Below are 24240 nucleotides of genomic sequence, written 5' to 3' on the forward strand. Positions count from 1 at the left end.
TTACTTGCACAACTCACTGCATGATGATGTCTGGGCAACTCTCAAGACAGTGAAAGGAACAGCTATTTCTATTTAGCTTACCTCCTGCTCACTAGGGTGTGATCAATTTCAAGGTTGTCTCTTCTTTCAGATCACATTGATGATTCCAGGTTAAAAATATAAACTTAGTTGGCAGCAGCTTAATATTAGTGGAGTCTCCCAGGGTTCCGTGATGGGCCCATTGTTGTTTTGTGTATTTATCAATGATATCAATGAAGATATGTCAGGCTTAATGTCCAAGTTTGCAGATGATACAAAGGTTGGCAGGTTTGTTAATGACACTAAAGACACTATGCTACTGCAACAGGATCTAGAAAAGTTTAGGCAGATGGGCTGAGAAGTGGCAACTGAAGTTTAACATTGGCAAATGCAAAGTACTGCTTATGGGTAGCAGTAACCCAAGAGAAATGTACCAACTCTGTGATACTACATTCAAGGAGGTGGAGAATGAAAAAGACTTGGGGGTAATTGTGCAGTTAGATATGAAGTTCTCTGACAGTGCAGACAGGCTGCCAGAGCCGGTCATGGAGTTTTGTCAATGACATATAGGAATTTTGCTAGCAGAGACAAGGAGGTGATTATCCCTTTGTATAAGGCAGTGGTCAGGCCACACCTTGAGTACTGTGTATAGGTCTGGAGGCCTCATTTTAGGAAGGATGTAGAGTTGCTAGAACGAGTACAGAGAAGGACAACAAGATGAGAGGAACAAAGGGGTGCTCTTACCAAGAGAGGCTTAAATTCTGCAAGTTGCAGCATCTGGAGACTAGGCACCTGTGAGGTGATTTGATTGAGGTGTATAGCTCCTTGATTGATTTGAGCAGGTTCAATGCTGATGGGATTCTTATGTTTGCTCAGAGTAAGAATCTGAGGGGGCATAGATTCAAATTCAAATGGTTAGATGAGAAAACTAAATTAAGAATAAAGATGTTGCAGAAGGAGATATGACAGATAATTTAGAATACGTGATAAAAGGCAAAAGCTGCTAATTTACAAGCCACTTAATAAATTTAGATGGCCACCCATTGATAAGGCTGAAACTGAATAATGTGAAATATCATATAATGTTACTGAAAACCAACCATAACAACAACTTGTTCAATATGTGAAACAAAATCAAAACAGACAGACAGAGACCGTTGAGGTCCCATCTTGTCGGAAGGCTGCAAGATGATGTTGGTTGTGGAATCATGAGTTTCAAGTGTTAAAAACAAATTAACGCATCAAAAAAAATCACAAGTGATAAATAATTTGAGCATGCTGATGCAAGAGATTTGCACAATGGTGGCCCTTATGCAGTGAAAAATTAACCCATAGTGGCTTTGAGCCCTCATAGTGCAAAGCCAAACTACTAATGAATAATAAAAAGTGAGAATATGAAATAAAATAATCTAGAGTATAGGTGTCAGTATGAGAAGTGCTTAGCAACTGAGCTCATTACTGCCATTTTACATAAATTAAAAGTAATTGAAAGGTTGCTGAAGAAATAAAAAAGAATAAAGAAATTTAAAAGCAAAGAAATAGTCTGGTTTATTTTATTTTATATGCTCAGTTTTTATTCATTTGCTTTGTCATCTGTGTGGCAGGACAAAAATTGTCAGGCAATTTTTTACTGTTTCCACCTTCATTCAAATGGGTCAAAAGATTGGGGAGATGTGCTGACTAAATGTGGTGCCCTTTCACAAATAACTGGTGGGGATCATATCACACTAGTTACAGAAAGTCTATAGCATCACCTTTTCCAGCAGATGTCTGCATCCTTACCTTCTTTGGGAGGCAGTGACTGAGACCATCATGTTACCGATCTGGAGATAAACCAGTCTGGTTATTATAGCTCATAGTCAAAAGTTCCTCTGTTTTTGCCGTCATTTCTTCTGGAAAAATCAGGAAATTTTTTTGTGCTTCTGATGTCTGGAAGATAGCAGAACCACATCTGTGCTCTCTAACAACTGTACTAAATCAACTTGTGTTTTCACTAATTCTTCACAACACATAGTAGCAGACCTTCTGGTGTGGTAGTTTTGCTACTGTACATGGCAATCTTTCATGGCCCATTCTTCCACTTTTTCCCCCCCACATTTTTCTTTGTGAAGTTATTGAGCACCCTGAAATTTCTGCATTACGAATACTAATGATACTTGAAATTCTTCAAGAATGTTCTAGAATGGGTAGTCCTATCCATATAGTATACTGATCTCAAATTCCTTAATAATTCTTTCCTTGGAGAAATAGAAAGCAGATTACAGATCTATGTTTCTGTTTGCCAAAGGTCTCACTTCTATAATGAACTGACAAACAATTGTAGAGTTGTCAAAATTTCCTTAGCTACTGTCTAGCTTGAATTACTTTTTAGAATAATTCTGATTCTCATAATGTGATAAGGTGTACTGTGCCATTTATGTTTCAATGATGTTGTTATTATTATTATTATTAGCCATATGGTGCAAGGAAGCCTGAGGCTTATGCTGCACCAGCCAAAAAAAAATTTCTGAGTTACCCTAAGAGAGAGAGAAGTAGGAGGGATGTTATTGTTGTTATTATTTGGTTTTTAGTAGCATTAGCAACTAAGGCCATATTGCTCCAGTGATCATTCCCTGACCTTTCCGCATCTTCCGTATTTGGTGGTCATGGGCTCGAACCCCGGTCTAATCAAAAAGTGTGTGCTACGCACTGCCGCTCCTGCCCACTGGAATCAAAATTGGAAAGAATCTGTATTGCCACCCTTATACCTGGAGTAACAGCAGTTTGCCCTTCATGGCTGACAGTGGGATTAACACAATAGCTGCAAGCAGATAGATAAATACACATAACACACATATACTTGTAAACTAATGAGGTGTTCTCAAACAATCCATTGTAGACAGGTTGCCAGCATAACAAGTTTATCATGCTGTTTGTGGAAGTGGAGCTTGGGGTCAGAAAGTAATTCCAAGATCTGTATAGATGAAATCTGTGGGGATCAGTGTGTTTCCAATCGTGGAATGAAGCATAGCAGGGCATTGTTTGATTAGACCATACTCCCTTACTTGGGGGAGGGGGATTGACATGTAGACCAAATTGGCTGAGGTATTTTATAATGAGTTTGAGATTGGTGGTCACAGCATGGATGATTTTCTGGAGTCTGTACCAGGGATGATTTGTGTGAGCACTTGGTGTCTGCATACGTGAGCAACTTGTTAGGGTTCTGTATAAGAGGGATAATTAGGGCAGTAAATAATAATCCAGAGAGGATTTATTATTAATATTATTAATAAACCTTGGAGATTCTGAAAGAGATTGTTCTCATTAGAGTGCCTTCTTTGGTTTGAAGCTTTGCTTCAAATGTTGTACAACTGTTGAAACAGATTGGCATGCCAGGCACTTTCTGTGCCATCGAACACTGCTTGAATGTTGAGATAAGTAATTGCTATCTCCTTGCATTCAAACACAGATAAAATAGTGCTTCATGTCACAAACAGGTTTTTCACTGACTGGTTATGGAGTGAATTGTAAATCTGGAAAGGTACATCTGGTGGGATGGATATGTTGTATGGTGGTATTTTTACATACAATAAAGATTAATTAATCTGTATTTTCCATCAGCTTGAGCAGGCCAAGAGGCATTAAAAAGAGGCTAGTGGCACTTCACTGGGGTCAAGTTGTGTACTTTGGCTAGCATTCTGGTTAAATAGTTATTCCATTACTGTGTGAGGATGTGATTTTTGAACACTGCATTGAATATGGAAAGTGGTGGCTGTTAGATGTAGAGGCCAAGATACTTCAGCATGAACTGGTTGTTGTTTGTTTGTTATTTGGTTTTTAGGAGCATTAGCAACTAAGGCCATATTGCTCCGGGGATATGCGGTGGTCATTCCCTGACCTTTCCGCATCCTCCGTATTTGGTGGTGACGGGCTCGAACCCCGGTTTAATCAAGAAGCGTGTGCTATGCACTGCTGCTCCTTCCCACCTGGCTACGGAGGCGCCGCATGAACTGGCAAATGTAATTTACACTTATAGTGGGTGGTAATGTATTCAAGGCAAAATTCATTAAATCACATGCAAAAGTCATTTTCATAAGGTTCACGGGTGAAATGGGCAGGAAAATTTGTATGTAAAAAAAAAAAAAAAAAAAGTTGAATAATCCATACTTAAACTGATAATTTTTCAAGAGAAAAATTCTGAAAAAAAAAAAACAGGTAATTTATCTTAATTTTGTCTGAAACTATTAAAACATGGCAAAAAACAACAGTTCCTGCAAGTAGTTAACCAAGCTCATTAAGTTCTTTGCATTGATATAGGAGTTGGATCTGAACCCTTCCATTTATGGCAAGTGATATAATAAAGTAAAAAAAAAAAATAATAAATTGCAGCCATTATCAACCCACTGCAGGATGGAAGCCTCCTCAACAATTCATGCTGAGGGAAATGGACCATAATCTGCCACGCTGGTCCAGTGCGGGTTGGCAGATCGACCGTATTTAGCAGTCAGGGGCTTGAACCCCGGTCTACTCAAAGAGCGTGTGCCACTGCACTCCCACTCCTGACCACTCGGCTACGGAGGCCTTGAGTGATATAATATCCCTGAATAATATAAAATACATGATTCGTGTTGCAGAACACCCAATGGAATGTTGTGCACTAATTACATATCTCTTTTTTTGAACATCACTCAGCAAATACTGTGGACCCTTAGAATATTTTCTGTGATGCAGTGTTTCACAACTAAATATTCTGAGTTGTACTTCTGTTATCTTTGAAGTTGTCTTTGATGATTGCAGAATGAGTTTGATAGACATGTTTAGGTATCTCAGTGATATTAGCATTAGTTGAGGTATATGATGCAAGAAAGCAAGCTTATACAGCATCAACCAAAAAAAACCCTTCCCATTTCACTCATCTGGTCACTCCAAATGTTTGTCAAGTTCAGCCTTAAATTTATTTAAGCTATCAATTTCCACAACAACAGATGGAAGTCTGTTCCAGCAATCAACTACCCGTTGGCTAAAGGCAAACTTCTGCACATCTATTCTACAACTGTCTTTCCTCAATTTGAATCTGTGCCCCCTCAGATTCTTAGTCTGAGCAAGCGGAATTATCCCATCAGCGTTGAGTCTGCTCAAACCATTTAAGGCCTTATACACCTCAATCAGATCACTTCACAGGTGCCTAGTCTCCAGATGCTGCTTGTTGTTGTTGTTATTAGGAGCATTAGCAACTAAGGCCATATTGCTCTGGGGATATGCGGTTGTCATTCCCCGACCTTTCCGTATTTGGTAGTGACTGTCTCGAACCCCGGTCTAATCAAGAAGCATGTGCTACACACTGCTACTCCTTCCCACCTGGCTATGGAGGCACCCCCCAGATGCTGCAACTTGCAGAACTTAAGCCTTTCTTCATAAGCACACCCCTTTGTTCCTCTCACGAATCTTGTTGTCCTTCTCTGTACTCGTTCTAGCAACTCTACATCCTTCCTAAAATGAGGCCTCCAGACTGATACACAGTACTCAAGGTGTGGCCTGACCTTGTCTCTGCTAGTAAAATTCCTATATATCATTGACAAAACAGCATGACTGGCTCTGGCAGCCTGTCTGCACTGCTTAGAGAACTTCATATCTAACTGCACAATTACCCCCAGGTCTTTTTCATTCTCCATCTCCCTGAATGTAGAACCACAGAGTTGGTACATTTCTCTTGGGTTACTGCTACCCATATGCAGTACTTTGCATTTGTCAATATTAAACTTCAGTTGCCACTTCTCAGCCCATCTGCCTAACTTTTTTAGATCCCGTTGCAGTAGCATACTGTCTTTAGTGTCATTAACAACCCTGCCAACCTTTGTATCATCTGCAAACTTGTACATTAAGCCTGATATACCTTTATCGATATCATTGATAAATACATAAAACAACAATGCACTGAACCCTGGGGGACTCCACTAATAATGTTAGTCCACATAGAGCAGTGTCCATTTATTACCATTCTCTGCCGTCTCCCACTCAACCATCCCTTTATCCATTGCAGTAACTTGCCTCGCGGGTTCGAATCCCGCCTCGGGCTTGGATCAGAGTAGAAAATGTAAAAACTTTGGGAGGTACAATATGGCCACAGAAGCCAATGCGCCAACAACTAACAAAAAAAAAAAATAAATAAATAAAAGTAACTTGCCCTTAATGCCATACCACTCCAATTTGTACAGCAGTCTTCCATGTGCAAGACTGCTGTACAAATCAAAAGCTTTCCTGAAATCCAAGTATATGGTATCAAAATTATTTTTAGCATCCAGTTCCTTTGTGAGCACATCATAGTATCCAATCAAATTGGTTTGACAAGACTTCCTCTGAACAAACCCATGCTGTGTTTGAACTATTGCTGCTGTCTTCTCTAGGTGATCCTGTATCACCTCTTTAACCAGTGACTCCATTATTTTCCCCAGAACAGAAGTTAAACTAACAGGTCTATAATTATTTGTCACCGTTTGAACCCCCCTTTGTGAATTGGGGATAAATTTGCACATCTCCAGTCCATGAAGACTTCCCCTGACTCTAAAGGATGCTCTCATAATTATGGCTAAGGGTTTGCTTACTTCCCTTGCTGCCCCTTCATTATAACTGTATAGATTCCATCTGCCGCAGGTGCCTTTTTTATGTTTAACTTCAACAATTTCTCCTCCACTTTGCTCTCAGTTATCACAAAATTACTTAGCTCACTGTTAGAGTTTGATAAACTTCTGGCACTCCCCTCCTTGAATATCTCCTCGTTTGAATGCAGATGCAAAATACTCATTCAGTTTATCAGCTACTTGAGCAGGATCATCAATAGTTGAACCATCTATATTAAGTGGGCCAATCTGATTCATCCCCTTCTACAGTTTACATAAGTAAAGAATTCTTGCTGCTTTTCTTTGCATCCTTTGCCAAAGATTTCTCATAATCTGCCTTCGCCTGCCTAACCTCATTTTTGACTTGATTACAGACTAGCTTATATCTGTTATAGTTTTCTGTGTCGCCTAATAATTTATATACATCCCATGCATTTTTCTTCTCTGCCACAAGCCTCATTAATTCATCCGACATCCATTTAGGCCTGAACCTTGAATAATATTTCTTATTTGGTATGAAAAGCCTAGTAGTCTCCAAGATTAAGTCTCTGAAGGCTTCCCATTTAGAATTCACCATTGGTAACATAATCAGTTGATCCCACTCTGTAGAATTTAAAAACTGTCTGAGACCTCTGTAGTCACCTTTACGAAAACAAAAACCCTTCCCTTTACCCTTGATCGTAGTTACATCTTTAAGTAAATCCCATATCAGTACACTGTGATCACTAACACCTAGTGGTTGCTTTATCTGCAAATTCCTAATGCATGCTTCATGCATTAGGATAATCAGATCGAGGATATTACTGCTGATAATCAGATCGAGCGTATTACTCTCTGGTTGCTCCTCGAACATGTTGCTGTAGAAAACAATCCTCCAATAAATCCACAAAAGTCTTGCTAGCATGCGAGTGACCAACCACAAATTCCAGTCAATATCTGGAAAGTTAAAATCGCCCATTACAAGACATTCTGATTTACTAGCTCATTCTATTTCTCTGCACAACTGTTCATTGTACTCATCAGCGTCATTAGGCATATAACATACTTCTATTCTCATTTTCCCTTTCCAGTGTTTATGTCACACCAAACTGACTCAGTACTGCACTGTCTACCCGTGTCAACTGGATGTACTTCCTTAGATTTTGTGTTTCTTAACTAACAGCATAACCCCTCCTCCCTTCCTACCCTGTCTGACCTTTCTGTACACATTGTACTCCCCAAATTCCAATTCTGCACTGCTCATGTCTGTGTGACACCATGTTTCTGATATCCCAACAATATCTGCCTTTGATGTCTTGATCAGCACTTCAAATTCATCAATATTATTTACTATCCATCTAGCATTGGTGTATATGCAAGTATACATGCACCTGTTTCTACTCTTAGTTACCCTAACACAGCCCATGTTTTTACTTGTTCCATTATGACTCCCAGCAGCTCTTGAAATCCCCAGCAACTTGCCCTCTAGGCTGCTGCTCATCACAATAGAAGCAGTGCAAGAATCATTTTCATTTCTACCTGCGGCTACCGTTATTCTTTTATTCTGTGAATCCCCCCAAACTAGCAGTTTTCTGACCCACCTAACACTGCCTTGATAGCATCAGCAAATATTCTTGCACCCTTTCTATTTAAGTGTATCCCATCCCTGTAGAAGCAGTCTCTCCTGTTAGCAAGCACAGACCACGCTGAAAAAAATTCTGTCCCGTGAGCCTTGCACAATCTCTCCACGGCCAAATTGATTGACAAGGCTCTCATTATATACTTCCTCCTATCATGTCTGGGCAGAATTGCAGACGCTTTCAAATTTAACCCTAACTTGCGACTTTTTTTTTCAGCATTGACCTGTACATGTTAAGTAAATCTGCAGATCTCTTACTCTTAAGGTCATTAGTTCCAACGTGTACAACAATATCACATTTTGTGCCCTTAAAAGATGATATCTGCTCTACAACATCATCAACTTTTGCCCCTGGCAGACATACCCTGGTCCTGTTCCACCTATCCTTTTTTGCATTCTATATTCCCCATCTCCCTGACAATAACTAGTTCCTGTGGGACCAGCACATTCTGCCTTGGTGATTTCCGCTGTGTTGCCTGATGCACAGGAGTGAGCTCTGGTGTTGAGTAGGACAGCTGAGAGCTTGATGGGCCCTTATATTAATTTCTTCAAGGGCATTTACCCTAACCTCAAACTGTCATGGACGCCCATCAGAACGCTGAGTTGCACCTAATTTTTTCACAGTCTCTGCACTTAGCACAAAGATATCCTCCTTGGCTACATCATGTCCTGTTCTTGACAGGTCTGCAAACATTTCACATTTCGCACATTGTTTTAGACCAGTGGTTCTTAACCTTTTTCTACCTATGTACCCCTTGTCAAATTTAACATCAATTGCATATCCCCCATTATAAAATATCTTTATTTACTTATTTGTACAATATTTTAGTAACCTTAAATATTTAACAAGCATAAATAATGTATACAAATAAAATAAATAAAAAAGAAAATAGAAAAAAATAAAACCAGAAGTTTAATGTGAGCATTGTTGCTGTTTCTTCATTGTTCAAATGATGAACTGGGTAACAGTCTTCGATAAAGAAACACGCATATCATGTTCCACAAGAAGCCTATTTCATTCCTCGTTTTTAATGAAACGAGTGTTGAAAATTCTGCTTTGCACATATAAGTTGTCACAAATGGAATTAAAAGATTCATGGCTCTTCTTACTAATGCAGGATAGGCTTCTTTTAAGGAAGACCAAAATATAGAATTATATTTTGATAATATAAGACTAAACATATAGAATTAAATTTTTATTTTAGCAATTCTTTTGATCTTAAATCAATAAGGTCATCTTTAATTGATTTCTCATTCTTAATATCATCCAAGTTAATAATAAAAGGATTACAGATCCCCGTTGCCATTGTTAATTCATCAGAACAAAAATAATTATCAAAAGAACTTTGAAGCTTGTCCATATGTGCAATAATATCAGTCTGCACAGAAACAGGCAAGATCATGTTACTCTTTGATCCTTTTTTTAAAGCTGATTTTAAATTTGGAAAATTTGCATAGTTGGATGATTCCAGTCTTCTTTTCCAAAGTGGTAACTTTGATAAAAACGCTTTTATTATTTCAGAGGCATCAATGATTAGTAATCGCAGTTCCCTGAATTGAAAGATTAATTTCATTCATGTGACCAAAAATATCTGCTAAATAAGCCAAACTAATTTCAAATTCTTGTTTTTCAAATTGCTGGGCAAGAAAACTTTCTTTTTGTTTTAAAAAGTATGAAACTTCTGCACGAAGTTCGTTTTAATACTTGCCCTTTGGAGCCAGCGTATTTCAGTATGATAAAGAATTTCATGTCGTGCTCCCATTTCTTGACATAATTTTTTGAAAATTCGGTGATTTAAAGTATAGGATCTAATAAAGTTGATGACTTTTACTACAGTTTTTAAGACTTGATTGAGTTTAGGTGGAAAAGTCTTGGATGCTAAAGCATGTCGATGTAACATACAGTGAGTTATGACAGTTTGTGGAATTTCTTTTTTTACTAAACCAGTAAATCCAGAAGTATGGGCTTGGCACACTGAGCTGGATATCATCATTCTTCTCTTTCTTGGTGATTCCCTTCTACTTCTGACTCTTGTTCTCTCTCTCTCTCTCTCTCTCTGTTGCGGGGTAATTCAGAAATTTTTTTTTGGCTAGTGCAGCATAAGCCTCAGGCTTCCTTGCACCATGTGGCTAATAATAATAATAAATGTTTATATTGATAATTTATTGTAAACTCCTCTGATCTGGTGGTCGTGTCAGAACAAGCACTCCAATAAATCTGGCCTTGCCAGTATTCACCAGTTGTATCTTTTTTATCAGTAACAATCTACAAGTCTTCTGTTAACATGCTTAATATTAATATCATATTCTTATAATGTTAAATTTTATATTTTACTATATAACTTGCATTTAAAAAACTCAACAAATATGAGAATTATAATCAGCATTGAATACATAAGAGGAGGATGATGGGGTGGGATGAGGGACAGGTGTGCTGCATAAAGATTGGATGAGACTTAGTATGCCACAGAGGAAAAAGGTTGGGAACCATTGCTGTAAGAACTACCTATATGCTAAATCAGTCAGCGTGAAGAGTTTTTCTTCACATCGCTTTAGCCTAATTTCTAATCTGCAGACTGTTTCCCTGATGTATAGCTTACCACATTCAAAATAATTCTGTCAAAAATAATTTATCTATTTTTTAAAATAGTTCCCAATTCTAGTCACAGGTTTGAAAATAACCTCCAACCTATATTTTGCAAATTCTCTTAGTTTTTGATTTTGCATTGTTTACTTTTAGATTTTTTTTATTTTTTTTATTTTTTATATTTAGATGTTTTTGCAGTCTATTTTAGATTTTTTTCAATTCTTTTGACTTTGATTGTGTTAGATTTTTCATTCTTTTGATTTTGATAATTTTAGATTTTGCATATTCTTTTAGTTTTTTCACTTATCCCATCATGACTGCTTTACTGTTGTGAAATGAAAATTATTTTTTTTCTTATTTTGTAGTAGTTCCATCTTATTGACAATATATTCTGTCATATTTCATGTGGAAAGTGTTACTCATCATTATTTTTTTTTTATATATTCAATCTCTCTCTCTCTAATAAATACACAAATTTCCTTGTTTAATAAATACATAAATTTCCACATTTATTCTTCATAGTTGAAAAACAGTTTTTATCAGTTGGTGATTACACATCACATAGGAATGATATCCTCTTAAACAATACTTTATACCTTAAACTTTATGCTTGAAAGGGAACATACCATCTTACTGGATAATTGGAGAATGTCTATTTTGGAGAGATTTGGGTCGAGATTTGATTATTACACGTATCCTTTTCAGTTTGTAATATGATATCCCTTTCAATTTGTAATATGATATCCCTTTCAATTTGTAATATGATATTTTAGGAGTAAACAGAAGAAATAGAAGAAAATAACAATAACAAAGATTTTATTTGAACTCTGGAAATTTTTTCTTCTTATTTTCTCTCTCTTAATTTTTTATTATAATTACAGAAACAGACAGTAAAATTAAATTAAAACTATTAAGTATTAAGAACAAAGCATTGTTATAAGTTAATGATGCTTGGTCGTTAGAGTGTAGGTTTCAGTGTATTGCATTTATCTTTTGAGTCTGGAATGTGATTTTTATCTAATTATCTTCTTTTCTTTGTGGGAAGGAAGCTTTTAAAATGTTTTTTGTTTTCTCATTCAAATGATCATTCACTAATGAACAGAAGTTATCATAACTTCTTTCCATGTCAACAGAAGTTAGTTTCAAGGTCAAATTCTGGATTAAAAAATCCATAATTTCTGGCAGCCTATGCTGGTAAAACAAAATCACACACACACACACACACACACACACACACACACACACACACACACACACACACACACACACACACACACACACAGAACTGCAATGAAATGGCTTCTTTCTAATTTGAAACAGACAACCATATAGAGATCCTTTGAAATTAAACTTCATTTTACTCTTAAGAGTACAAACTCAACTTTATCACATGAGCATTTTCACAAAAGTCAAGGTGACATCATTTATGTGATTCTCCTAGGTGGAGGACAATAGGGAAAATAAAAGCATGCAGCCAAGTAGAAGTGGCAAGATGATAAAACATTGACTGTAGAGTGATAACCAGGTCAAGGAGATGACATTCCAGGAAACTGAAAATGTGTCATTCTCCAAGGCCCTCAGAGAACGACTAACATATTGCCATAACTGCATGATGGTATAAAAACTGTATCGCTCAAAGTTGTTTGGAACTTCCTCATTCCATGCAGATTGTTTTGAAACAATATATATAGGAGGAGGAGGAGATCAAAAAAGGTAAATCTTTATACAAAACAACTATATTTGCATTAGTTTAGTAATAAAAGGTAATGCAGATATAATTTTTATACATCAACACCTAGCCCGGAATGACAACTAGAATTATGTGCTTTTCAAAGATGAATATGAGAATGAGGATATATAGCCAGTGTAACATTTGGAAAGAGGCAGATGAGGTAGCCCTATTGATAATTTTGGGTTGATTAGAATAAGTGCTGCAGTGTAAGTGTAAATATCCATAAATTATGGGTTTTCTGTTTTTGGGTGGAAAAAATTGCAGTTTCCAGAAGGGAGAAATCATACAACTCTCATCCATCATGTACTGACTCAACCTTGTTTTGAGAATCCCAGCCTGTTCCATGTGATGTACATAATACTAATAGATAGCCACAATATGGCCAAAGTTGCTTTTGTGCCAAAACAAATCCAACAGCAATCAACCATGAGGTTGAGAAGAACACTGGTCATTCCTGCAATGATAGTAGCTGTAGAGTATGTGCTGTTTACAAATATTTGCTTTTTCATGAGCAGAAACAGCATAATTCTCCATGAACAGAGTAAAAAGTTACCATTTTAGCAGTTCTAGAATGTTAAACATAATTCTACACTACACATAGATTGGAATGAAGAAGTTCTGATGTTAATGGTTCATGACATAGGTGCTGAATTGACCTAATAATTTTCTCAAACTGTCAGCCTCAACTACTGTTGAAACTTATTTCAGTGATATACAATTTGTTGGTTATAAGAAATCTTACTACAATCCATTCTTTACAGTTTCCCCCTCTAATTTGAATTTGTCTCCTAATTCTAGTATCATTTATAACTGAAAATTTCACCTCAATCCATTTTACTACCTCCTCTCAGAGACTGCAATGGGATCCCCTCTAAGCTGCTTAATTACCAAGTTATATAGTCTGCATATTCGAAGATTTTCCTCATATGGATGCCTTTTTCTGATTTTACCAAGCACATTGTCCATCTGTGGACCTTTTCAAGAAGCTCTCTTTCTGTTGGTGTGTGATCTCCATTCTTGAACACAGTACTCCTCCAAGTATAGTGGGATTATGACATTCTCTCTCTCTCTCTCTCTCTCTCTCTCTCTCTCTCTCTCTCTCTCTGTCTACAAGCAAATGTCCTATAAATCATTGATAGGGCATTATGGTCCCCTCCTTGCTGCCTGAACTGCACAGAGAACTTGATCTTTGTCTGGATAGTAACCCCAAATCTCTCTTCCCTAGCTGTTTTTAATATAACTCCTAATGCATAAGTTATTTTTGGATTGCAATTTCCCACATGCAAATGCAAACCTTGCATTTTGCTGCATTAAAATATAGCTGCCATTTCTGACTATCCCTGAAGCTTATTTAAGTTGTTTTGAAGGAGCACCACTTGTTACTGTTCCTTGACCGTGCTCCTGAACTTGATGTCATCTTAAAATTTTGACATCATTCTCTGTACTCCTATATTACTTTCATATGAGAAAATCATTAACAACTGTGGTCCCAGCACTGAACCTTTAGAAACTTCACCTCTTATACTAGCCCAATCTGAAGTCCAATCTGTTGCCTGCCTTGCTACTATCCCACAGTTCATCTAAGGATCTTACCCTGATACATGTACCAGTTTTTATAGGAACCTGTCATATGGCATGAAATGCTTTGTTAAGTTGTTCGACTGTTATATCCTAGACATACTGATGTCTATGATGTAATAGCCCGGTTAAGTTACTGTGGCAAAGCTCTCTTTGAAGATGGTTTTACTTGTTTGAGTGTATTTATGTCTTTCTTTTGTTGCAGAAAAATTGCATTGCATTGTAGTTGTAGCATTCAGCTATAAGTTCCAGTAAGCAGAAAGCCAAATAGCAGTCATCTCTTGGTGATGTTAGTAGTGTGCAGCCTTGATTTTTTTTTTTTTTTTTTCCTTTATGTTGTTTAGGTCTTGGAATTGACTCTAGTAGAGTCCACTCACCAATGACAATGCATTAAGCACTTGTGTCATATCTGCTATGCTTCATAAATCTCCCTTTTTAACTGCAGGCATTCAGGATTCTGTGAAATCATTGAGTAGGATATCATTGTCACATTCAGGATTCTGGTAAATCATTGAGAAGGGTATCATTCATAAATAATGAACTGACTTAATTGATTTGGAATAATGAGAGAATATAATCAAAAGTATAATCAAATCTTCTTGTCTTATTTCCAAGTCACTTTGGGATATACTTAAGAGCTAATTTGCATGTTTGTAGATTTTAATGTACCTATCATTGCTTAAAACATTTTTTTATAAACATACAGGAATTGTCAACATTAATTGAAATTTAATTTTATCATACTAGAGCAACTTTATTAATTAATTTATTCAGGGGTGGGAAATGCCTTTTCAGAGCTAGTTCAGTGCTGTATTATATAGTTCTGTGAAGATTAACCCATCCTCAGTAATATCAATATAGGTGGTCATAACAGCTCTGGAACTAGGAAAGATGATATCCACATATATTCCTCTCATTTGCAGCCCTGAACTTATTTCGTTAAATTAATTAAGTTAATGTATTCTGTGAAATTGAAAAAATAAGTCCATATATTTTTCCTATGTACTTTAATTCTTTCCCTTTTTTATTTTCCTTAGAAACAGATATTTTTTCACATAATATGGTCGCTGCACATGGCAGTGTAAAGCGGAGAGATGGTGTGGGTTCTGACCGATTGTCTTTTGGGGAAAATACCTCAAATGGAAACTGTGATGATCTGTAAGTATATTCCAAACTCTTGATTTTCTGTTTTGCTAGTCTTTAATTTCATTTTTTAACCATTGTTTTCTTATGTTGTTTAGAAGTTTTTATATTAAATGCAGTGGCGGCTAGCTGTAAAGTGTTTTGACCTACAGTACTGTCACAGTAGCACTGAAAAAATAGAAATAAAACACCTTTTGTATTTATTCTATTATTGATTTATATTTAGTTTGCTTAATATGATTGTATTTATTTTATGTTTATAGTGGATGTTATAAATGATTAAATATTATATAATGTAGTCATATTTGTAAGACAATTAGAATGAAGCAGTGTCCGACTTTCAAATTGATTCTTATTGTTAAATATAACAAATAACCCATTCATGCACATAGCAAAGCTTTGGAACTCTTTTTCTAATGGCCACTGGATGACTAGGTTGTGTCAAAGGTAGACTGACTCCAATTTTTAGTCTTGCATCCTTTTTTTAGTGTTTATTCCCAAATATTAAAAAAAAAAAAAAAAAAAATTAGGTTTGCTGCTGTATGACAAACTTGAAATTAAAGCATTAGCATTAGCATTAGTAGAGGCATTTGATGCAAGAAAGCAAGCTTATGCAGCATCAGCCAAAAAAAAAAAAAAAAACCACTTCCACTTCACCCCTCTGTTCGTTCAAAATACCTGTCCAGCTGAGCCTTAAACTTATTTAGGCTATCAACCTCCACCACAGGGGATGGAAGTCTGTTCCACCAACCAACCACCCGCTGGCTAAAGACAAATTTCCGCACGTCTATCCTACATCTGTCTTTCCTCAATTTGAATTTATGCCCTCTCAGGTGATTATTCTGAGCTAGAGGAAGAATCCCATCAGCATTGAGCATGCTTAAACCATTCAAGGCTTTATACACCTCTATCAGATCACCTCGCTGGTGCCTAGTCTCCAGACACTGTAATTTGCAAAACTTAAGCCTTTCTTCGTAAGAGCACCCCTTTGTTCCATTCACTAATCTTGTTGCCCTTCTCTGTACTCGTTCCAGCAGCTCTACATCCTTCTTGAAATGAGGCCTCCAGACCTGTATACAGTACTCTAGGTGTGGCCTGACCATCGCCTTATACAATGGAATAATCACCTCCTTATCCCTGCTGGAAAAATTCCTGTATATCATTGACAATACTCCATGAGCTACTCTTGCAGCCCGTCTGCACTGCTCAGAGAACTTCATATCTGCCTGCACAACCACCCCAAGTCCCTTTCATTCTCTACCACTGTCAGTGTTGTACCACAGAGTTGATACGTTGCTCTGGGGTTGCTGTTTCCCATGTGTAGTACTTTACATTTGTCAATGTTAAACTTCATTTGCCACCTCTCAGCCCATCTGCTCAACCTTTCCAGATCCTGTTGCAGCAGCATAGTGTCAGTAGTGTCCTTGACAACCCTGCCAACCTTTGTATCGTCTGCAAACTTGGACATTAATCCCGATATACCATCATCAATATCATTAATAAATACAGAAAACAATAATGGACCCAACACTGAGCCCTGAGGGACTCCACTAATAACATCAGTCCACGATGAGCAGTGTCCATTGATTACCACTCTCTGTCTTCTCCCCCTCAACCACCCCTTTATCCATAGCAGCAATTTGCCTCCAATGTCACAATGCTCCAATTTGTGTAGCAGTCTTCCATGTGCAACAGTATCAAAAGCCTTTCTAAGATCCAAGTATATAATATCAAAGTTATTCCCTGCATCCAGTTCTTTTGTGACTGCATCATAGTATCCAATCAAGTTGGTCAGGCAAGACTTCCCCTTAACAAAACCATGCTGTGTCTGAGCTGTAACTGAAGTCTTGTCTAAATGATCCTGCAGTGCGTCTTTAACCAGTGCCTCCATTAATTTTCCTGGAACAGAAGTTAAGCTCACAGGTCTATAATTACTTGTGTCAGCCTTTGATCCTCCTTTGTGAATTGGGGTCACATTTGCACATTTCCAGTCTATGGGTACCTCCCCTGAGTCCAAGGAAGCTCTCATAATTATGGCTAAGGGTTTGCTTACTTCCTTTGCTGCCTCCTTTAATATAACTGGATAGATCCCATCCACCCCGGGTGCCTTTCTTGTGTTTATCTTCAACAGTTTCTCCTCCACTTTACTCCCAGTTATTTCAAGATTCTGTAACTTACTGCTAGAGTTGAATACACCTCTGGCATTCCCCTCGCTGAATAACTCCTCATGTGTGAATGTCGATGCAAAATATTCATTTAGTTTGTTAGCCACCTGAGCAGGATCATCAACACTTGACCCATCAATATCAAGTGGACCAATCTGATTCATCCCTTTCCTTCTAGAGTTTACATAAGTAAAGAACTCTTTGCTGTTTTTCTTTGCATCCCTTGCCAAGGATTTCTCGTAATCTGCCTTGGCCTGCCTAACCTCCTTTGTAACTTGGTTGCATATCAACTTGTATTTATCATAGGCTTCTGTGTCATGTGTTAATTTGTAAGTATCCCATGCATTTTTCTTCTCTGCCATATGCCTCATTAGTTCATCTGACATCCATTTTGGCCTAAACCTTGAACAATATTTCTTAGTTGGTATGTAAAGCCTAGTGGCTTCCAAGATAAGTTCTTTGAATGCTTCCCATTTTGAATTTGCTCTTGGTAACATCATCAGTTGGTCCCACTGTATAGAATTTAAATACTGTCTCAGTCCATCGTAGTCGCCTTTACGGAAGCAATAACCCTTCCCTTTACCCCTAATGGTAGTTACCTCTTTGAGTAAATCCCACTTCAGCACACTGTGATCACTGCCACCTAGTGGTTCATTTATCTGCAGATTCTTAATGCATGAAGAATCACTGCTGATAATCAAATCAAGAGTATTACTCCCTCTAGTTGCCTCCCGAACATGCTGATGTAGAAAACAATCATCCAATAAATCCACAAAAGCCCTGCTAGTGTGTGAGTATCCAGCCCCCAAATTCCAGTCAATATCTGGGAAATTAAAATCTCCCATTATAAGACACTCTGATTTACTGGCCCACTCTATTTCCCTGTACAGTTCCTTATTATACTCATCAGAGTCATTAGGCCTATAGCACACTCCTACTCTCAATTTTGATCTCCCAATGTTTATGTCACACCAAACTGACTCCACACTGCACTGTCCAGCGAAGTTTTTTTGGCTTAGCGAAGTTCTAATAGACAATTTTTTTTTGGTTTGTTTTGGCACTACTGCTTAATCACCAGTGCCTGATAAAGGATTAGGTTAATACTAGGCTGCTGTAAATGAGTAGTAAAATAATAGCATACAGCAGTACACATGCTTTAGTTTGCTGTGGTTCTACCTTCTAAACTTGTCTCTGTGTGGACATCCCAAAGTATAAACAGAAATTTATTTATTAATTCCCTATCTTCCAGTGACTGTTATGTATCTTTTATTTGTTACCTCTAGGCTTTGGTACATTTAATAAGCATTATTATTTTTATTTAAATATTGTGAAAACACTGATTTCAATATTTTGGCTTAGCGAAGTTCTAATAGACAATTTTTTTTTTGGTTTGTTTTGGCACTACTGCTTAATCACCAGTGCCTGATACTGAATTTTTTTTTTTTTAATAAAAAACCCCGAACACGAGATGTATTGGAACCTATAGTACTTGGTACCGTGCTTGGGTTGGAGGTTGAGAAGACAAGAGAAGATATTTGTTGACATTAGACTTGAACTTTTGTAGACTGTAATTTTCAGGAAATACATATGAAGGAAAACGGCAGTTGAATGAATAAACAAGGAAGATGAAAAGTTGGTTCTGTGAGTTTGAAGTTGGACAGTAAATGGACTTTGGCTGGTGGCAGCATGTGTTCGGACTGTTTTGAAAGAGAGAGCGGGAATTATAGAAGCCAATTCAGAATGCCCATGGAAGTATCTGTAGAAAAGGCATGCAGCAGAAACAGTACATCTATGAGACAGCGAGTGGAGAAACTGTTAGAGATGAGTCATTAATTAACCTAACTGCCCTCTTCTGAATGGAATCTAGAAGCCAGAGAGAGGTTTTGGGGGCACTGCCCCCAGATGTGGGAACAATACTCCATGGTAGGGTAGATTTGCGATTTGTACAGAGTGCACAGCTGTTTGGAAGTAAAGTAACGCCGAGAGAGAAAGAGAAAACTAAGTTTTTTCGATGCAGAGGAAGCAATATTTATAATGTGCTTGTGCCAAGAGTGAGATTAGAAGTCAGGGTAATCCCCAAAAGAGATATGTCATTTTGCCTAGAAATCAAAGTGTCACCAAAGATAAGTATAGGAGCAGAAGAATCCTTTTTGCGAAATATAAGACAAGACTGAGTTTTAGAAGGATTGAAATCAACTAAGTTATCTTTGCCCTACTGGAGATCGGCATTTAAGGAATTGGTAGCGGATATTTGAGAAGTTGAAGCTGATTGAGCAGGGCAAGGTTTCTCAAAATGGAAAGTGGAATGCAATGTGCTATCATCGGCAAAACTATGGATAGGATTTCCAGTCAATGGAAGAAGATCATTAATATACAAGAGGAAAAGAGTGGGGGAAAGAACTGAACCTTGGGGGACACCAGCATTAGTGGAGAAGGTAGAAGACAGAGAGTCATCTACCATTACCCTCAGTAAGCGATCAGAGAGAAAACTGTATATCGAATTATAAAAAACAGTTGGCAAGCCATAAGATGGAAGCTTGTTTAGAAGACCTTTATGCCAAACATGATCAAAAGCCTTTGAGATGTCAAGAGCAACTGCTTGTGTTTCACCGAACTTTTCCACTGAATTTGTCCATAATTGGTTTGGTAATGGGTAACATAAGCCAGAATATCACCAGTGAATCAACACTGATGGAATCCATACTGGCAATTGTTGATCAGATGGAAAGTTTCTAGGTAGTTTAAGAGTTGGCGATTAATTGATTTTTCCATTACTTTAGAAAGAGTAGAAGTAATTGCAGTGGGACAATAATTAGGTGGGAGGAATTTGTCACCCTTTTTAGGAACTGGCTGGATACTAGCAAATTTCCAAGAAGAAGGAAAACCACCTTTCAAATAAGAAAGTGAAAAAAGGCAGCAAAGAACAGGAGTAAGTTCAGGACCATAGGTTTTGAGAACAAGTGGAGAAATAATTGGTGGAGAATAAAATGTGCAAGTGGAGAATTAAATGTGCTTATATGTTTTCATAATCCAAATTAAAATAAAGATTCCCTGTTAAATTGTGGAATTTAACTATATTTATAGATTAATGAAATAATTCAAGTGGTCCCACTGATTCACTAATTCTTTATACAAAATGGAAATACAATGAAACGGAAGAGTCTGACCAAAATTGATGAAGTGAGCTTTAAATAAAATAAATATAAATTAATAAATAATTTAAAACAAAGATTTCCCAATTTAAAGTAATGTTCAGGTAAGATACAGGGTTAGAATTAAAATTTTGGTGCTCATTGGGACTAAATCCAAGTTGGTCATAAATAAATGATATCTTTTAATTGTTACACATGTAATGATTTATGTTTGGTAATAAAAAAAAATCTTGTAAAGAAATTAAAAAGATGTTGTTAGACATGTTCCAACCAGACGGTGTCCTCTGCTACTGCAGTCTTTAAAGTTAGCTAGGCTTGTTGCTGTTTTTTGGGAGTTCCCTAGCACATGACTAGTGTGGTCATAAGTCATATTTGTGCTACATGCAACTTAATTTGCCAGTGTGTGTTCACAGGCTGACTTGTGTTTTGTGGATTGAAAAACTCAAATACTCCATTTAGAATGTCTTCTGAATACCCTACTTCCTCCACTCGAGATTGCTTAGCTAAACAAGCTCACAGTAGGTGTGAACTTATCTGTCAACTTCAAAATATAGCACCCTAAACAGTTGCCTATATTAAAGTTGTATAAATGTGGCCCTGGCGGGATATTTAAGCCTTTCATTCTAAATGAAGTATTTTTGCATTGTGCCTGAGGTGCTGCTTTGATTTTCTGAGGTGTTGCTTTGATCAGACTCTTCCATTTCATTGTATTTCCATTTTGTATAAAGAATTAGTGGAACCACTTGAATTATTTCCTTAATCTGTAAATATAGTTAAATTTTATTAGCATGTTCTTCATGTTCGTGATAACATAAATAAAATAATGAAGAGCATCGGTAAATAAGGATTACATTTTGGATTTCATGTTTAAATTGTGTTGATTTGAGTGTTTGGTGTAGCATCTGAAGATTTAAAGTTTTTTACTAAGAACTAAGTTATTGATCGTGCTTATTGTACTTATTGACTATGGCTCCCGAGGAATAAACTAACATTGCCTTCCCTTTAAAATGAACCTTCCAGAATTTCTTGGCTCTCAGAAACTATGACTTACACATGTAATTATCATTTACTCCAAAAGATCAATACAGGTGTGAAACACCTGTAATGATCCATTCAAGAAAATCCTAATAATCCATTCGAGAAAATCCAAATAATAATTCTGTTGCATTGATGAGACACCACTAATCCACATGCAGGCATCATATTATTCTTGCATCTGTCTTCTTGTAACAGTGAAGTTTTACTGAAACTACCAATGGAAATTATGGCCTTCTCTACAGTTGTTCGTACTGTTTAGTGACACAACTTTCTGCACCACCACCATCTTTGTGTGATGATTTTGCAGATCACTTGCTGTGCAGGTTTTTATAATTGTTATTGGTTTTATGGTGCATCCACATTTAAGACCATGTTGTGCCAGATGTAATATATCTGTGCTAGTGTTATGAGCTAATTTGCATGTTGTGTGAGCTAAAAAACCCAGATAACTCATGGGAAACTGAGATTGGCTAACTGCAGCCTAAGTTGAAAAGAACTTTAAGAATGCTTCCAATCTCTGATACGATTTTAACCCAAACTTCTCCAAATAAGTAACAAAACCACTATACTATCACAGCAAACTTTGGTGCTTTCTGCTGCTTGAGTAGTCCATTTCTCCATGGACCAGATTTGTAGTAATCATATTGAGGAAGATCTAAGTTTCAGGGTGGGTAGCCATTGTTGTCTTTCAAAAATGCAGCATTCCAATTTATTTTAGTGCATATATAAACACCATCCTTTCTATCATCTAATGTTTCTTTAAATTTATTCAAACCATCCACTTCGACAATACGAGATGGAAGTTTATTCTAAAAATCAATTACTCCCTGGCTGAAAGAAAATTTTTGCTCATCTGTCCTGAAACCAGTTAGTCCCCTTTAGCTGATAATGCATAAAATGTTGTTTTGCTTGCTTGTCTTAAGTACATGTTTTCAAGTCTTATGATTAATTTGAAAATCAGATCTTTTAAGCACTTTAAGATATTTGACTGATAAAAGCATGTCAGTAGATAACATTCTTATGATTTTAAATTCATTAAAAAGTTGTTTATGATTAATATAATTTCTTTTGTTTTAAAATTGATCCAAGATTATTTATATCTTTTCTAGGAGGAAGCGTTCTGCAAGCTCAGGTGATGTGATAGATGATATTGAAAACATGTTAGCCAACTTGTCCAATCAGCTGGATGCAATGTTAGAAGATGAACTGAATGGTCAGTAGTAGAAAACAGACTAGATAATGTAGACAGTGACCATCCTATGTCAGTGTAGAAAATATGTAGTGAAAGGTTCCTACATCAACCAAGAAGACACTTTGTAAGACATATTGTAGTTGGAATGCCGCTGGTTGGCTAGTAGCTGATCTCGATGCTTAAAGGCAGTCTTTGGGCTTCCATAAAATAAATGCTTTAGAGACTTTATGCATAAAGTTATGGTGGGAGTTGTATAGCTTTGTAATTGCCATTTTGTGTTCTTTTTTATATTCACTGGGACTTAATTATCACCCCGTGGCTTTGTTAAGTAAAATTATCCACGCTGAACCAGCAGGTCCTGTTTGGTTTCAGAGGCAATTTATTATTCAAGAAAATGAACAACTAACTTTTGATATTTGTTTTGAAATTTTTGTATTATGTTCCCTACCACTTTTTTGTACAGTTTTATTAGAAATCAGGTGATGAAACCTGTTAAACTTTTGACGATTCTTTGTATAATGCTTTATAGACAGATTAAATTGTTGAAGCAGTCCCATGAAAATGTGGTTAAAAAAGATGTTTTTAGAGATTTGTGGTACTAATTAGACAAGTTATATCGAAGTATAGGAACTGCTCACTGAAAAATGATATAAAATAAGAATCAACTTTCTTCAATCAATTTTTGAAGTTTGTTTGCAAAATTTTCTGTCATACTATGTATATGCCTGCAGAACTTTGGATGTTCACTCTTATGATTGTTGATACCTTATGAATTTTGGATATGTGAAGGAATGCATATAGAATATTTTGAAATTATTGGAGAGAGGCTGATGTTGAATTAGTTCTGGTATCCATGCAAGGATCAGTGTGATTAAAAAAAAAAAAAAAAATTCTGTGAACCTTCAAGACATTGTCTTCTACTATGGAGTTGAAATTGGGCTTAAGCTCTGTAGACAGTTGTATAGAATCTGTGATTGTGGACTCAAAATTAAGATGAACTAAAGTTTTGGGCTCACACTTTCTGTGTACAGCCTTAAGTCAGCTTCATCTCTCTTTGGCATCGATTCATCGAAGATATTTTGAGTGAAATGCCTGTTTGCTATTCAGATGTTTGAAACTGTGTACCATAGGATGAACAAATACCCGATAAGTCACACTTTTTTAAAATTGTAGTAAATATCAAGTACAATGCAAATAACTTAAACTCTTGAATATTCCCTACAGAGGGTTATTTTCGATATGCCTCCGTTAAGTTTATACCAGATAGTCGCGTTGGTAAAGTCGTCATTTACATATGTGTTTTCCATTCTTCCTAGTTGTTCTGTACCAAATGTTACTTGATGTATAGCTTATTCCTCTCATAACTGAAACTAATATATTATTGAAGATAGTTTAAATTAAACTATTAAGGAGTTGCATCA

The 24240-nt window shown here is 36.7% G+C and overlaps 1 protein-coding gene across 2 annotated transcripts in view; it reads left to right on the forward strand.

The window, feature by feature from the left end:
* LOC150084099 (caskin-1-like) overlaps nucleotides 1–23258 on the forward strand; it is a 258960-nt gene extending 235702 nt beyond the window's left edge. For both annotated transcript variants that reach the window (XM_090375893.1, XM_090375894.1), the window contains 2 exons: nucleotides 15167–15287; nucleotides 22737–23258. In XM_090375893.1, the coding sequence (XP_090232019.1) occupies nucleotides 15167–15287; nucleotides 22737–22848 (233 nt within the window). In that variant the 3' untranslated portion in view covers nucleotides 22849–23258. The remainder of the gene's footprint in view (nucleotides 1–15166; nucleotides 15288–22736) is intronic.
* Nucleotides 23259–24240: the final 982 nt, after the last annotated feature.

The sequence above is a fragment of the Mastigoproctus giganteus genome, chromosome 6 (genome assembly GCF_048544385.1).
Source record: "Mastigoproctus giganteus isolate SK-2022 chromosome 6, ASM4854438v1, whole genome shotgun sequence".
Taxonomy (NCBI): domain Eukaryota; kingdom Metazoa; phylum Arthropoda; class Arachnida; order Uropygi; family Thelyphonidae; genus Mastigoproctus; species Mastigoproctus giganteus.